The following is a 17,190-nucleotide window of genomic DNA, read 5'->3' on the forward strand; positions in this document are numbered from 1 at the left end:
GCTGATCAAAAGAAAATAGGTCACGCTTCTCAAACTTATGTCCACCCTGTCCTTAATTACTGTCTCTTTAAACAAAGGCAACATCTGCGCAACCTCAGCTAGCTTGAATCTTCGGAGGCAAACAGAGCGCAACCTGCTTTGGCAGAATCTGTTACTTGTAAGGCTTTCAATGCCGAGTGGCTCTCTTCAACGACCTCTCCACTCCTACCCGGGCCGCAGAAATCCCCACCTTCTCTCTACCCCAGTTCCACTCCCAGTCGCAGACCCGGTTTACTAAACAACGCAAATCGTGGGTAGATGAAGGTGCACTTTTCAAGCAAGCTGCGGTTTCTGAAACTCGCCAGAGGTCTGGTCTTCTCGGAAACAAGATTTGGACGTATAGATATCGGCTCCGTGTCATCTACCCACAGTCTAACCTGGGGCATTCCTCTCCGGTGATTCTAGAAAGGGGGTAGGCGAGGGGGGAAAGGGAAAGAGAGAGAGAGGTCAGGAGGGAGGGAGGAGGAGGAGAGAGAGAGAGAGAGAGAGAGAGAGAGAGAGAGAGAGAGAGAGGAGATCCGCGCGGGTAACGACCTGGACGGTTTACATACTCCCTGCCCCCAGAAGTTTGTTCACTACTGGCATCTGCAACAACCATGATGTGCACTGCCCCCCCTCCAACCCCACCTCTTCTTTCCAATTCGCTCGCGCGGCAAGCACTTGGTCACCTTGAAACCGCAGCTCTTGGAGTTCTAATTTTGTTTTGCAATCTAGCAGGGCCCTTCTGAAGGCTCATAACTGAGAGATTTATGGGCTTGCTGGGTAATTAAATGATGTTATTGTGTTAACTTTGCATGCATTACCGCGGCCCGCACCGCGGGTGGGCTTGCGTCTGCCGGCCGCAGCTCGCTGGCGGCGAGGGCGCTGGAGTTCGCTTCGCTCTGTGGATTATGCACTCCCCAGTCTCGGGAATTTACCCTGCATTAGAATACATTAGCGCCTGTATTTTAAAAGGCTAAACTACTGGCTCCCAGCTACGGACCCTTGGGCAGTGGCTTGTTAGAAGATTTGTGTTTGTTTTTATACCAGCATGTAGCTGGAGTCTTTTCCTCCTGGCTTACTAGCTTCCAGAAAAGCTTTGGGGTGAAGCGAAGGGAACTGAAGCAAATGCCCTTTTCCCCAGATCGCAGCAGCTCCGGAGAGACAGAGCAGCATCTTTAATGTAATTTCTCTCCCTCGCTCGTACTATCCCCTCTCTCCCCACTACCCACTCTTCCCCTCCCTCCCTCTCCTTGACGTTTGATTCCTGTAGCAAAGGAGGAATAAAAAAAAAAAAGGCACAGAGCCGTCAGCCAAACATGAAACGTGCGGCCGCGCCCCCTCACCAGCCATTGGCAGTTGAGCGCAGGAGGCCCGCCCCCGAGGGAAGCCACGGCCGCGGAGTGGCTGCTCGCGGCGCCCATCGGGCACTACCCCGCCCCGGGTACGGGAGGGTAGGTTGGCTGCCCCGGCGAGCGGCAGAGCCCTTCTGGACAGCTCCCGCTCACCCAAACAGAAGACGTCGGCGCCGGAGCGGGCTCGGACATGGCGAGGCAGCGCGCCGGCCCGAGCGGCGGGGCCCGGTGATCCCTTCCTCCTTCCCTGCCCCCTCCCCTCTCCCGCACGCACGCCCCGTCCGCCCCCACCCCGCCCCCACCCCGGGCGCGCCCGCCCGTTCGCAGCCTGGGGCGCACACCCCCACTCACGCTCCTCTTCCACACACTCACGCACTCCCGCGCCCCCCCTCGCTCCCGCGGCCGAGCTCCGCCACGCGCGCCTCGCCAGCCCGCCGGCCGCCCCCGCCGCCCCCGCCGCCCCCGGGCCCCGATGGACTGAATGAAGGCTGCCTACAACGCCTATCGATGCCTCACCAAAGACCTAGAAGGCTGCGCCATGAACCCGGAGCTGACAATGGAAAGTCTGGGCACTTTGCACGGGCCGGCCGGCGGCGGCAGCGGCGGGGGCGGCGGCGGGGGCGGCGGGGGCGGCGGCGGGGGCCCGGGCCATGAGCAGGAGCTGCTGGCCAGCCCTAGCCCCCACCACGCGGGCCGCGGCGCGGCAGGCTCGCTGCGGGGCCCGCCGCCGCCGCCGCCGCCGCCAACGGCGCACCAGGAGCTGGGCACGGCGGCAGCGGCAGCGGCGGCGGCGTCGCGCTCGGCCATGGTCACTAGCATGGCCTCGATCCTGGACGGCGGCGACTACCGGCCCGAGCTCTCCATCCCGCTCCATCACGCCATGAGTATGTCCTGCGACTCGTCCCCGCCCGGCATGGGCATGAGCAACACCTACACCACGCTGACACCGCTCCAGCCACTGCCGCCCATCTCCACCGTTTCGGACAAGTTCCACCACCCGCACCCGCACCACCACCCGCACCACCACCACCACCACCACCACCAGCGCCTGTCAGGCAACGTCAGCGGCAGCTTCACTCTCATGCGCGACGAGCGCGGGCTTCCGGCCATGAACAACCTCTACAGTCCCTACAAGGAGATGCCTGGCATGAGCCAGAGCCTGTCCCCGCTGGCCGCCACACCGCTGGGCAATGGGCTGGGCGGCCTCCACAACGCGCAGCAGAGCCTGCCTAACTACGGGCCCCCTGGCCACGACAAAATGCTCAGCCCCAACTTCGACGCGCACCACACTGCCATGCTGACCCGCGGTGAGCAACACCTGTCCCGCGGCCTGGGCACCCCGCCCGCGGCCATGATGTCGCACCTCAACGGCCTCCACCACCCGGGCCACGCTCAGTCCCATGGGCCTGTGCTGGCGCCCAGCCGCGAGAGGCCACCCTCGTCCTCTTCGGGATCGCAAGTGGCCACATCAGGCCAGCTGGAGGAGATCAACACCAAAGAGGTGGCCCAGCGCATCACCGCCGAGCTGAAGCGCTACAGCATCCCACAGGCGATCTTCGCGCAGAGGGTGTTGTGCCGGTCTCAGGGGACTCTCTCCGACCTGCTCCGGAACCCGAAACCGTGGAGTAAACTCAAATCTGGCAGGGAGACCTTCCGCAGGATGTGGAAGTGGCTGCAGGAGCCCGAGTTCCAGCGCATGTCTGCCTTACGCCTGGCAGGTAAGCTCAGAGGGTCGCCTGGAGTTAGGTTGCAGGGAGAGGGCTCCGGGGTGCCTGTGGCCCCGGGTGAGCGCGCCTAGCCACTTCTCTTGGTTCTCTGCTCCTCTCTCCTCCACAGTTCTTATTTTTTCTGTACTATATTTCTTCTTCCGTTTCGTTTTTCTCTTTGTCTTTCTTCTTTTCTCCCTTTTTTCCCCTTCACCTTTTTCTTTACTTCTTTTCCTTCCTACCTCCTTGTCTCCCGAGCTTCATTGGCCGACCCCCGCCCCCATTTCACTCTCACTCTGCTCGACGTGCCAACTCTGCCCTCTTTCCAACCGCGTATCCAGTTGTGGGAGGCGAAATGGGGGTATGCGGTGTCAGCTAGGAGCTTCTCTTTCCAGGATTCACAGAGATGGGGGATTGCCCTTATTCAAAATCCTGTGCTCTTGAACTCTTGCTTAGACAATACACTTCAGTTTACCAGGCTGCCTAGTCTCCCTATGTGGAGGTAGTTGCGGTGGAGGGGTGGGGGGGGGGTGCTTTGCTCTACAGAAGGGAAAAAGATCTTTCTGCTCTCCTCCGACCCACCATATGAGGCAAACTTCTTTGGTCACTGACAAGAGTCACAGCTCGCCCAGGCGGAGAACGTGTAGCCAGGCTACAACAGCGCTTCCGAGCCCATCTCTGGCCTTGACATTAGCGGGGGCACTTTCTGACGGAAAGCGGGCTTGGGCCAGTCCCGTGTCACTGCCCACAGTGAGGGGAAGGTGCAAGGATGAAGGTCGGGAATGCCACATTTACCTCTTTGGGAGGACAAGAGAGGAGAAACGAGTGTGGAGAGCTCCCTGCCTTACTCGCCGGCCGCCCTTGCCCCGCTCCCAGCGTTTGCTGGAATTTGCCGAGGTTTGGTTGGCCTCCGGGAGAGGCTAGGAGCTCGCGGGAAGCGGTGCTGACAAATTAAGATGCAGGTTAGTTAACGCATCTTGGCCGTGGGCTACAGGCTCCGCCTTTGCGTTAAGCGGACGTTGATCGTGCGCTTAGCTAGGCGGCGGGGAGGGCCGGCGGCCGGCGGGAGGGGACTGGGCGACGCGCCGGCTATATTGTTCTGGAGCGGGCTTGGCTCTTTGTGCCTCCTCTAGCGGCCGAGCCGCGAGGTACAGCCCTCTATTGTTCTAGGAGCGCAGAAACCTCCTGTGTGGGCGGCGGGAGCGAGAAAGACGCAGCCGTGGCTGTGACTGGCACACAGTTGGGCGCTTTTCTGCGCACAGACCCAGCGCGGTGCGCGTGGCATTTGCGCTGCCCCCAGGACCCAGCCGCGGGCCGAGAAGGGCAAAGTGTCCAGGCGCCCCACTGGGGAGGACTCACGTGCCCAACTGCAAGCCAGGATGGGCAGCTTCTTTTGGACTGGGGCTACCTCTTCAGATCGTCAGGTTATCTGGGGGACAAGTCGTGGTGGCAGTGATTTACACTGGCGCGGACAGTGGGGTCTCGCGCGGCTGCGAGCCTGTGGCACACAACGCGCTTCTGGAGAGGCGAGCTCAGGCTTCCTCTCTGGTTCCCCGGGGCTTTCCTCGCACCGCTGAGCCTGGCTTATGAGGTGCATTCTACCGACGCCCGACAGGGCTGGGGCTGTGACAGGCAGCGTGTTCGCCCAGGCTTGAGGAGGGGGCGTTTCCACTCTGACAGACTCCGCCTTTGCCCACTGTTGGAGGATTCCAATCTCGAGTCAGTAATCTCGCAGTGTTGATCTGAAAAGGTAAAGAAAACTAGTTTTCCCCTCAGAGCTTCCCCAAATCTGGGGCTCCAGATAGTTTTGCATGGATTTAGAAACCACCTTTATCTTTCTCCAAATTTAGCTTACTCTTCATCTTCTGCAGTTTTCTCTGATTGCTTTTGGTTCCTAGCAAAGATTAAGCAGTGAATAGAGAGGAGCAGTGAAAAATAAACTGGAAGCTTACTGACAATTCTGAACAATGTAGTACCCCTTTGTCTTAGGCTCCGGAAAACGTTCTTGGTTCCTCTCAGGTGAGTTCTAGCGAGAGCTGGATTTCTGGGTACAGGCAGCCTGAAGAAATTTAGCAGTTGGTCTTGGGGAAGTGGGGCTGGAGTACAGTTGAAGGCAGGATGACAGCTATTCAACTCCAGCCCATCTCAGAGCACTGCCGCCCCCTCACGCCTGCCGGGCAAAGGACGGAGCTTTTTAAAAACAGGTGCCTTTTGCCTGTGTGTGTCTGAAAGTGATGCGGAAAGTAATGCTTTGCCTATTAGCTGGTCTGATGCACTTTTACAACAGCTTTTACAATGGCCTCAAGCATTGTTGGGGTGAGGGAGAGTGTGGCATCACCTGAGCAGGGGGTCCCCGGTCCCACCACCCACCATGGGAGACTCCCAGGGTCACTCCTCAGAGGCTGGCCTTGGGCAGCACCGGGGCTTTTCAGAGCAGGAGCACGAAAGCCCCCTCAGCGGGAGACTGAAAGCCTCCTTCAGCAAGTGGGAATTTCCTGCCAAGGACCCTGCTTTGCTCAAGTATTCAAATATGTGTCTGTTTTATTACCCCGAGTTGAAAAGGGACAAGAGCTTTAGCCTTTTTATCTGGCCATTTTATCAGCAACTACAAGTGTGTTGAGTGGTTATTATTACATAGGAGTCTTTTCAGTTTGGGGTCAGTAGATCAGTCTCTTCAGACACTGACGCAGAAGCTGGGACTGGTAAGTAGGTATTATGTGCTCAGAAGCGCTAGGAGACAGAAGCAAATGGAGAAGAAAAGCTGAGGCCTTCTCCTCTAGGAGTATCGATCGGAATCCCGCCGGATGCTGCTGAGGGAGCACGCCATTAGGCTCCCAGGGTTAAACAAGCCTAGTTTAACCCACAGGACTGCTGTACCTGACTCCCAGGTACACGCCTCGCAGAGACCGGCTGGCCCCCTCATCTCACCGAGACCAGGTCCATCTACCTCTATCTATCTCTGTCTCCTTTTCCCCCCCTTTCTCTTTCTCATTTCGGGGCCCCCAGAGGCCTAAGCAGATAGGAGTTTGAGGCACCGCAGAATTAAGATGTCTGATTTGGGACAGCATCGGCAACCTCACCCTTAGGAGAAGTACACTCGGTCACAATAGAAGTGGTCCTTCGTCTCCTCTCCCAGCCACATTCCGCGGCTTTCTTCCTTGCCCACCGCCTCGGCGTATCCACAGCCCCGGATAGCATTTCAAAGGGTAACGGAGAAGATGTCGGGGAAACTCAGATTGCTCCAACATTAGATTTAGGAGAAATGGGCTCCAAGTACACGACTTCATTCCTAAAGGGTGGTGAGGGCAGCAAGTGGTTGCAACCGCGCCGGGTTGGGCCTCTTTGTCGGTCCCCAGGGCTGGTTCTCGAAGGGCAGGAAGCGGCAACGACAAACTCCCTTGGTCGGAGCACAAACCCTCTAAGGCTTTGAGCCCAAGAAGACTCTAAACCAAGCACAAACACGAACTAGGAGGGACGGAGAGAACTCAGGCAAGAAACTGGATGGGCGTCTTGCGGAGGAAGATCCAGGCCCGATAGCGAGAGTGGTTTCCTCCTACGCCCGCAAGACAAAGCAGAGCCCCCGACAACATACCCTGCCGAGGTTTCTGCCTCCGGTGAGCCTGACAGACAGACGCCCGGCCTTCTCCAGACAACTGCTCTCAGCGGCCAATCTGGGGCCAACACTGTGAGACAGCGGTGGGCCCTTAACCAACCCAACGAGATGTCGTCTGGGCCACCTGATGTCCGCGGCGGCGGAGAGTGGCCAGGGCAGTACGCAGCGGCCCCTGCCAGGGGCACCACGTGCGTGCGCATTTCCTTTTGGCGCCAGGGGAAATCCTCAGGCCGCGCTAAACCTAAGGGCGAGGGCCGAGTGCCGAGGGCCGGGGCCTCATCTGTAGAGCCCACCACTCTTTTCCCCTTCCATTGGTCTGGCTTCCGGCCCGGCTCAGCCAGTCTCTCCCGACAGTTCGGGATCCGATCTGGAGAGACGATTGTAGCCCACGCCGGTACAGAACACACGGTGTTTCCGCCCGCTGGCAGGTCGGATTAAGAATTGAAAAGCTCGCTACAGTCCTTGCTTAGTCAAGTCCCTGCTTAGTCAAGTCCCAGGTGCCTTGAGAACACCTTCCTAACTTGCATTAGAGTGGGCGGGAGCGAGGCCGAGCAGGCTGGATGCGAGGGAGGGTAGTGAACCTGAGCGCGAGAAGTAGCCCAGGCCGGCGGGCGCCCTCGGTGCGAGAGGCTGCGCACTTATTTTTATTCCAGGCTTTCCACCGTGTGGTTATGTCACTTTCTCAAACAAATGTGTATATGGAGGGAGATCGATGCTGATAATGTTTAGAAGATTAAAAGAGCATTAATGCTGGCAACAATAACGTAAACGTGTGGACCCAGATTTCATTGATCTGGAACCTGATCCGGCGCGTTTCCAGTAAGCCCGATGGCGCCCTCTTCCCAGCAGAGCGCTCGCCAGCTCCTCCCCGGCGCTCTTGCCGCGCAGCTCTCCGCGGCGCTGCTCTCCGCAGAGCTGCTGCTCTCCGCGGCTCTTCTGTCGCGCAGCTTCCCCAGCTCCAGGTGGGTTCTCGGGTCGGGCCGCTGCGCCGCTCCCGCGCGGCCCGGGCCCGCTACATCCCACCCGAGGCTTTCTCCTGTCGCAGGGCTGCCAGCCGTCTCCCTCAATCCCCGCGCGCGCAGGCCGCTTTCTGCGCCCCCGCTGCGGACTCTCAGGGTGGTTGGCATCGCGCAGGCGGTGCGGGGGACGGCGCCTGAGGCCTCCCATTCCTCTGGTTCTCGAGGGGCCTTCACCTGCTCCCCATGTGGCCCGCGTCTGGTCTAACAGGGCCCAGGGCAACTCATCATCTTCCACTGAAACTAGCCAGGAAATTTGGTCTTCTCTTGGTATGACATAGAAGCCATGTTTCTAAAGCTGCCTACTAACCTCGCAGCTTTCGGACCCGCGGATCCCCTCCATCCGTATTTGTTTTCGCTAAAAAAGAACAATCGCTTTAAATGTTCCCATTCGCAGACTTTCTACAGCGATGCATTAGTTGGACAATTAAATGAGGCCCAAGTGATGATGGCTGGGGCTTCATCCCTCAGAGTAGCCTGCTCTGCTCTGGTCTAATTGGGTCAACCAGGGAAGAATTTTGTTTCTTACCCCAGCTGGGGCAGAAAGATAAGAAAACCAGACTGGGGGGACCGTCCTCTTCCCACAAGGCGGAGAGAACGTCCCCTCAGAACGAGGACTCAGAGAGGTTTTCTCTGAGACACCTGAATCGACTGGAAAAGAAACTTCAAAGCTTTTCCTTCCTGCCAGCCGGCAGGGAGACCTCCACACTCTGCCAGCCGCTCCCTTTGCCACCTGGCTTATTCTCCCAGAAGGAACACTGAATGAATGAAAGAATGAAAGAGCTGGGGCGGTGATGGGGGTAGGATGAGAACTAAATTGTTTGGGTTTTTTAAAATTATAAATTCTCCAATTTGAGAAAACTAAGCTTTTCCTTCAAGAGAAGTTCTGAATCAGGAGGGAAAATTCCTCCCCCAAGAACGAAATGAGAAAAAGGAGGAAGGAGAGGTGAAAGGGGGGAAAATCATATCTTTCATTGTTCTGCTTTGACTTGTGGCAAAGGGTAAGCAGTTATTTCTTTCTGTTCCCCACTCCCTGGAGAGGGGGGTCATCTTCCCACCAGTGGGTTTCCTTAAAGAAAGGAGGTTTGATACAGCTCCTTGATTGCTGGTCAGAACGAGCCCTACCCCATCCTGAAAACTGCAGTGAACTAGGTCAGGTGATCAGATACAGAAACTAAAAAGGGTGAATGGTTTCCTTCTGGTGAGAAGGACAGCTGGCCGCTTCTCACATGCCCATTTGAAGGGTCTTTAGGTTCTGGGAGGGGTGAGTCGGCTTTTGGAGCGTGGAGTCTTAGACTCTTCCCCACCCCCACCTTAAAATCCCCAAACAGGGCTGGATTCCTGGTGAACGGTGCGGTGAGGGTGGGGCAGAGGGGGAAATGGGCTTCCCTGGGATTCTCTGTGTTTCCAAAAGGAGAGAGGCCCCACTTCCCTCTTGAGACACAGGTCTGCCCAGAGATAAAGAGGGCCCCTGGTGGGGCTTTACCTTCCAGAGCCTCAGGCCTGAACCCTGAGAGAAAAAGAGGCTGCCTCTCCTGCTGTCTTCAACCCAGAACTTCACTTTAGGGTCACCTCTTGGTTTTCTGGCCTTTTGAACCTGTTTCTAAAGAAGAACAGAGGAAGGGAGTTGAAGAGTTCTCAGGAAGAAAGTCCTGGACCCCACCACACTACGCTGGTGGCTGGTGTTGGCAGAAACTGTCTTGAGGAAAAGTGGTATCATGTCAGGGTATCCCTGGAGGAATGAAAACCTCCGAGGAGAAGCAGAGAGATTTAGTTTCTGGGTTCTTGCCAAAGGAAGGGAAATGAGGAGGGAATAAATAGAAATAATTGTCTGGATAAAGGGCCCTGGGGAAAAGGGTGAATATTGAAGAACCCTGGGCCTTAAACATCATCTACAGACTCTGGATTATCCTCATCCCCAACCATCTCAGAAACTTGTGCTTTTCCTGACCCAGGGAAAGTTGCTTCCTCCAAGGGGATACTTTTCTTGGTAGGAGGAGACCATTGTGTCAGAGCCCAGCAGTCATTTATGCTATCAGGTACAGGGCCTGCTCAAGGTGGGCCAGGCCCATCATCACCGCTTGTCACCCAGTCCATCCTCCTATAACACACTCCAGTGCTTTCAGGAAAGGCTTTTTTCATTTCCAAGACTCACTCCAGGCAATGACGCTGAGAAATGTGCATAGGTCTTTGTAGGGCCCGAGAGGGAGGAGCTAGGGAGTTTGATTGGATAACTCAGCCCATCTGATGCATGACAAGGTACAGATGGGCGAGGCAGGGAGGTAGGCTAGGGGCTCTGCAGACAGAGCTAGTCTCACTGGAGGAGCAGGATTCCTAGAAGCTGTGGACATTTGTTATTGAAAAACTGTCCCACACAAATTGTCCCAGAGGGAAGGGAGGCTCTGCATTCCACCTTGGCGCCTCTTTCGCCATTTGAAGATCCATTACTCTTCTGTAGAAAGCAGACTTTGTTTGGGTTGGAAGCACACCTCCAACGTAATTTAATCAGCATTGGACTTTGGCTCGTGTAATCAAATATACATATACTTTCTCCTGCAGGAAGAAAAATAATTTCTCTGTAACTGGTATTGACTTGAAGCCATGTAATTTCTGGAAAGCATCACATTTTTAAAGGGAAAGGTAAAATTAAGGGGGAAAGAACCCACAGTTTTAGTGGTTTCCCTGGTAATAGCTAAGAGAGCAAGTTACTGCCTGAGAGAGGGCAGAAGGAGCATTCTAGAGCTCAAACACTTGGGCTGCTCCAATTGTAGGTATCCCACTCCAGCATCCTCTGTGTAGTCAACCTCCCAAATCTATATTGGTAGGAAACAAGGTTGACTGGCTCACCAGATCCTAGGAATTTGGGCTTTATATTTATGTTGGGTTGAGACATCCTTGGAGGAACCTGTTTGGCACTCCATTTATTTCAGTCCTCTTTGGAGAGACCACAGGCAGCAGCAGCAGGATCCTCGGGAGATGGGGGGAGGCAGCAAGCCCACTCCATCCTCCAGGACCTTGAGCTCTAAGCTCTGCCCTAGAGCATCCCCCGAGACAAGCTTGGACTCCCCACCCCCATGGTGAGGCTCTGGGCTTTACCCAAGTTGGGTCTGTTAGGGAATCTGTTGTAAACACAGATCCATTGATTTGCATTTGTCAGAGAGTAAAGTTAAACCAGTGAAAAGAGAAGCCCTTACCCTTTTATGCAGGGCCAGGGAAACCTTTCATATTGATCCTATTGATCCAACCTTTCCCTTTAAGGAAACCACATAGTTAAAGACCCTCGTTCAATAGATTTACCCTCAGTGCTTGTGATACTCCTTTAAGTGTTCTCATCTAGGATAGCTGGGCATTAAGCCCACACTCCAAACCAAACAAAAATGAAAAGGGGGTAGGAGGGGAGGAGTCAGGAGGCAGAATTGTGGGAAGTGAAATTGAATCAAACTAAAATGTGTAATGACTCAGTTGGGGATGTTTTTCTCATTCTTCAAAGATGACATGTGGAGATAAGGACAAAATAGATGCATTTAGCATCTCTCTCTCTCTCTCTCTCTCTCTCTCTCTCTCTCTCTCTCTCTCTCTCCCTCCCTCCCTCCCTCCCCTCCCTCTCCACAAAACAAAATCTGTTTACATGCTAGAGTAGCAACATCTCAGGAATATCATTTTCTACTGCAAAATTATTTAAATCAAGCCACTGGCTTGGTTCGTTTAGGCTGGTTCACTTAAAAGCAGTACTACTTCCACAAAAATTATTTTAGTTCATTTGTAGTAAATTAGGAATAGAATTGTCCCCAGAAACGCTATAGTCTAGACTCTGTATATAAGCAAGGACACTGAAGTTACTTTAGAAGAGAGAGGGGCTTGGAGTTATGTGTTCTGACAGATGTGGGTAGAAACTAGACCAAGAGTAAGGTACAACTTTTCTTATAGAGCAGTGTAGATGAAACAGGAATTGCTAAATATTGTTCGATATCCCTCATGTTTGCAGATATGAACATGAAAGTCCTCTTTGTTTCCAGAACTGTTGGCATGATCCATTTTTTCTTTCTTGGCCCTTTTTGTTCTGTAAATAACATTCATTTGTGATTTTTTTCAACATGTTCCATGTGCTATTCCTAATTGGCTGTCTCTTGGGTTTTGTTCAGACATTCATGTTTGTTTTATGTGATTGAAAAATATTAATGATTCCTTAGGTGAGCTAATGTATTTATCTGCTGAGTGAGTTCAAAGGGCAGAGTTCAGCTATGGTTCAGGTTAATTGAACAGGAAGCAGTGAGCTCGCCAGTCTGTGCTGAACAAGGGACCAGTCCCTTAAAATATCACACTCAGCAAACACACAATTTCACTGTCCTCATCCTAGAGTCTGATGTAAGAGGCTCAGATCAACTTGGATTGCTTGTTTAAAAACCCAAAGCAAAGTACAGCAACTGCAACAAAACCCCAGAGTCCCCCTCGGGGAAGAAGGGTTTTCTCATTGGCTAATTGCTTTATTGGTAGCACTGACCTGCAGAGCAGCTGCAGGGGCCTGGATGAAGGCTTAGGCTTCAGAATAATGTGCTCCATTAGAACAGGGCAAGGCATTTTTGTTTACTCAATTGGAGCTCCCTGCGAAGTGCCATTAACCCTGGCCCATCCGCATGTGTGTTGCAAAAGCCAAAGGTCACGCAAGTCAGGCTGTAGGCACAGCCAGCTCTGCCCTGGTGGGTGGGAGAAAGCATCCTGCTGGCATCGCCCTCCCCAAGCTTGGCCCAGACCCATGGGCTCCTCCAGGGCTTTGACCAAAGCATGCCCTTGCACAACGTGTTTGTATTTCCCAATTGCTGAATCATGTTATTGATGATTACACAGTTTTGATCTGAGCAACATCAATCACACATGAAAAAAAACAGTTCTCCCACTGACCCTCTCTTTCCCATTTATGTTCCCTTCAACATTGTGTATTACAGTAAATAGAATTGTGCAAACGGTGCTTTTTAGCAGGAATATAGTCTGAATACATGCTTAGATCAAGAGGAAGACAGACTTCCAAACGTGGCTGGGGGGAAGGGGGGTGAGGAGGGATTGTTTAGCAGAAAAAAGGTTTGAGGTGGAGCCAAGAGCACAATCAAGGCTTCTATCAAGAGCACCTTGAACTAGAGTGCCACCTGCCGGGAGTCTTCTAACTGCAGTAAGCCTTGCACCTCTAAGTTCCAAGCCCCTTCCTTCACTTTGTTCCTAGTATCTTTGTTTCCATTCCCCACCCTCCTGACCATTATGTGCATTTTCCTAAAAATTTCTTAAGGGGCTTTTTCCTGGTCCTTCGGGACTCTAACCTCTGCCTCTTCTATTTCGTTGCCAAGGAGAAATCAGCAGTTTTGCTATGATGGGTAAGGTTATTCATCCACCCTGCACATTGAGGTAATAGTCTCCTGCTTAGTTGGAAAGTGCTTGGGAGAGGAGGGGCAGAGAAAGAAAAAAAAAAAATCCTTGGAAGGGATGGGGATTGGTTTTGTGTGTAAGAGAAATGGCTCAGTTGATGGTGCCAGTGAGGGCTGTGCCAAGTGTAAGGTGCTCTGCTAAGGCAAAATACTGTACAAAAGAGAGGGGGGTGGGAGAGAATTCGTATGAGCAGGAAAGACATTAGGAAAGAAATGTGCTGGATCAGTGAGCCAGAGGTGGGCTCTGTGAAATCTCCTGGGAAGAGAATGAACCAGCCGTTTTGCAGTTGAAAAGAAGTAAGCCAGTGAGCTACACTTGGGGCCAAACTGTGAAGCTGGATGTAGCTCTGTGGGTGGCAGCTGTTTCCAGACTCGCCTCACATCTATCCGGTCCCCGGAGCCCCTGGCAGCAGAGCGCCTGTGGGTGGGTTGCTGCCTCCGCGCCCCGGCGCAGGCTTCAGCACCACGAACAGCGCCACGGAGCGCCCCAAGAGCCAGCGCGCCCTAGCTATGGTCCGAGCGAGTTTACATCTCAACCCAGAGAAGGGAGATGGGTCCTCTACCGGGTTAAATCCGGGCAAGACCCTGATCAGTAGCTCCAGCTCTCTAAATCTCGGAGTTCCAGACAGAAAGGGGCCTCATATTTTCCACTATCAGCGCGTGGCTTCGGTTCTCTGTGTGAGGTCAGCGATAATAAAGGGAAAGGAGGCGACGGCGGTGAGAGGACAAAAGATGCTCAACGACCCTTTCCTTTCAAAGAGGAAGAACATTACCTCTGTTGAGGGGAGGAGGAGTTGAACTGTTTTCCTTGATGTTCCTGGCTTCTGCAGCCGCCAATTGAGACTCTTAACACAGTATTTTAGATTTAGGATTTCCTTTCAAGGTTTGTGGTCTGGTTGTCCTACACAGATATCCAAAAACAGGTTTTTTTTCTCCCCATGTATATGCTCATGATTTTTGATAACATGGTTTTCATTATATTAAGCAAGATCCACATTATATTAGCAGTAATATTGCTGGGAGAGCCATCACTACCGCCAATAAATCCAGAAAGTGCGTTTGATTTCTTGAGAGTTATCTTTTTAAGAGGAACCTCTTCACAGCTTCTGTGGGCCAAGGGTTGAGTCACCTCCTCAAGGCCACACAAAAGAGTCATATGACCCTGGCCAGGGTGAGAGCTGACATTAGGCGCTGACCCCTGACTCTGGCCATTTTCAGTCAGTTGCTCTGCTTTATTTGTGTTTTTATTCGAGAGAGAGAAGGCAGGTGGGTCCTTTTGGTCTGTGGTTGGGCACAACTTACATCTCTTTAGGTTTCTAGTAAAATGGTCCTTGACTTCCCAAAGCTAATTAAAATGTAAAACTTTTGCTTTATATCAAGGAACTTTAGTTCAAGCCTAATTTACTACTAAAGTGGTTCTGAGGGAGGTGAAGCATAGAAACAGACAAGTGTATCCCCTTAAAAAGAAAGTCAAGGGTATGATAAATGAGATTTTCTTCCCTGTGACAATTCATCTTTAAATTCCAAGTGGCTCTTGGGTGAAAAGAAAATCCAGCCTCAAACAATTAAATCTGGTAGAGCATTCACTTTTAGTGTTAAAAAAAAAATTGTTTTCTGTGTCTAAATATCTAAAATTTTGCTCTCTAAATGAGCAGAAACATATTTGAATAAGATCTAAGAACTGGTTTTAAATCTACTTGATAAACACTGATTAGAGCAGTTTCCTCAAGTCATAGGATCTTCCAATTTGCAGACATGTATTTCCTAGTAGTTTTTGGGTTACACTATCAAAACCTTTCCCAGTAAAACATGGATTTGACAGTAAGCAAAGCCTTTTTTTTTTAAAGCCTACTTTATATGCATCACTGCATCTTATTAAAATAAAGCAGTCCATTCTGCAAGGCTTACACTAAATGATGCATGTCCTTTCTAGTGGCTTTCAAAGGTATTTTGTTAAAACTGCACTATAAACAGGACCTCTTTTATAGTCTCCTTTGACAATAAATACTAAAAAAAAAAAAAAAAGTGTAGGGTAAAAGAATTTTTTGCTTTTCTGAAACAGTGCAACAGATTCCCAAATCTAATCTTTTTTTTTTTAAATCTTAGATTCAGATGCCTCCTAATATATAGCAGAGTTCATATCAGTTCACATTCAAGGCACAAGAATGAATTCTTTAGTCACTCTCAATGTTTAACTCTTCTCATCTTTTTTTTTTTTTTTCATTCTTCTGAAAGGGAAGAGGAATTCTTCCTGTTGAAACTGATTCCTCAACCTCATTCTGGGCCTTGCCTCTCCTGTCTTCTCAGGACCCCTTCCTTTCCTGTGCTTATAGCCTCCTTTTCTTCATTAGCTTTTTCCCATCAGAAAATTTGTGCTCCAGACTCTCTTTTTTTAATGTTCCATCAACACCTGTTCTAGCTTTAGCTCTTCCCTCCTTTCACTTCTAGGAAGAGTTGCTATAACTCAGTGTCTGTTTCTTGCCTCCCTCTTCAGTCCCAGCCCTTTGCTGTCTGGTTCCAGCCACTCCTGCTTACTAAACCTGCTCTTACCAGTGTCACACTGTTGAGATCTTTGTAGCTAAATCCAGTGGGTTCTTCTCACTCTTAGCTTGGCCTCTCCACAGCATGTGACACACTACTGACCACCCTCCCCACTCCCTTTCTTCCCCTGACTTCTGAAATACTGTACTCTCTTATTTTTCTTTTTGGCATTCTGCCTACTCCTACTCAGTCTCCTTTCTGGGCTTCTCTTGCTCTGTCCATCCAACTCAGCATTCAGGCCTAGGCTGTTTTTTTATTCGCTCAACATACTCACCCTGGAAGAGTGCATACATTTGGTTGTCATCTCTCTATGCTGAGGGCTTCTGGGTCTCTCTCCAGCCCTGATATCTCTCCCGAGTTCCAGGTCCCTATTTCCTTCTGCATCTGGACATCATTGCCTGAGTGTCCACAAACTCAGTCTATCTTAAAGTTATCTCATTTTCCTTATCCCACAGCCCCCATCACCACCATCACCAAATATGAGTCTCTTTGTTTATTCTCTCTCTCCTTCAATAACATCACCTTGTACACAGAGTCTCAAACCAGAAACCAGGAATCAACTCAGACTCTTTCCTTTTCCCCTACGAGTCAACCATCCCAGCCATGTGGATTATACCTACTATATATCTGCTTCCATCCCTTCTGCTGCTGCCCTCCTTGGGGGCATCACCAATTGAAACAGCCTCCTGACTGGTCTTCCCATTTTCAGTCTTGCCTTCTCCCATCCATTTTCCAACCTTAAGCCAGAGTGATTTTTCTGGAACCCATTATACTCTTGTTTAAAAACTCTTTGTAAGCTCCCTTTGACCATTGGAGGAGGTCCAGATCCTTGAGCAGGGTGTACTAGCCACTGTGTAGACTAACCCCTGCTCACCTCTTGCCTCATCTCACATCAGTCCGCCCGTTCTTTGTGGGCTCCAGACACGCTGTGCTTCTTCCAGCTCCTCAGACACACCAGGCCATTCCTTTGGCCTGGAACACTTTGTCCTTCACTCCACTAACTTTAACTTAACTTCAGGTCTTGGCTTAGAGGTCTTTGCCTCTAGAAAGTCTTCTCTGGTCTGCTAAATTGGGATCTCCTTGGATTACCGCTCCCATTTCACATAGAACACAGATAGATATCACGTGCTTACTTGTCAATGCCCCGCCAGCCAGATTGTAAATTCCATGAGACCAAAGATTGGATTTAGCATATGATGGCAGCCAATAAATATCTGTGAGTAGACTAATAAATACTTTTATATGACACTGTTTCTGCCCATTTTACTCCCCCAGGTTAGTAGATGGCAGTTGAAAAACAAGCATCAGTGTTGGTGCATCATTTTGGGGCAGTACTTCATATTTCACAATATCAAGTTCTCATTAATGTCATTTTCTTCCTAAGCTAAGATACTACAAGTATCTATGAGTTTCAAAGGAAATCTTGAAGTGGGGTTAAGTCCGAATCAAAGTTTCAGATTATTGCCAATGAGGCAAAGGATGTGAACTGATGATCACTGAACACCAGACTACTGACCCGTTTTACCA

At 51.5% G+C, this 17,190-nt stretch overlaps 1 protein-coding gene across 1 annotated transcript in view; it reads left to right on the forward strand.

Annotated features, from left to right (window-relative positions):
* The first annotated feature begins 1,490 nt into the window (after nucleotides 1–1,490).
* ONECUT2 (one cut homeobox 2) overlaps nucleotides 1,491–17,190 on the forward strand; it is a 44,607-nt gene continuing 28,907 nt past the window's right edge. The window contains exon 1 of the mRNA XM_010961319.3: nucleotides 1,491–3,091. Coding sequence (XP_010959621.2) covers nucleotides 1,855–3,091 — 1,237 coding nt within the window. The 5' untranslated portion in view covers nucleotides 1,491–1,854. The remainder of the gene's footprint in view (nucleotides 3,092–17,190) is intronic.

The sequence above is a fragment of the Camelus bactrianus genome, chromosome 30 (assembly GCF_048773025.1).
Source record: "Camelus bactrianus isolate YW-2024 breed Bactrian camel chromosome 30, ASM4877302v1, whole genome shotgun sequence".
Lineage (NCBI taxonomy): Eukaryota > Metazoa > Chordata > Mammalia > Artiodactyla > Camelidae > Camelus > Camelus bactrianus.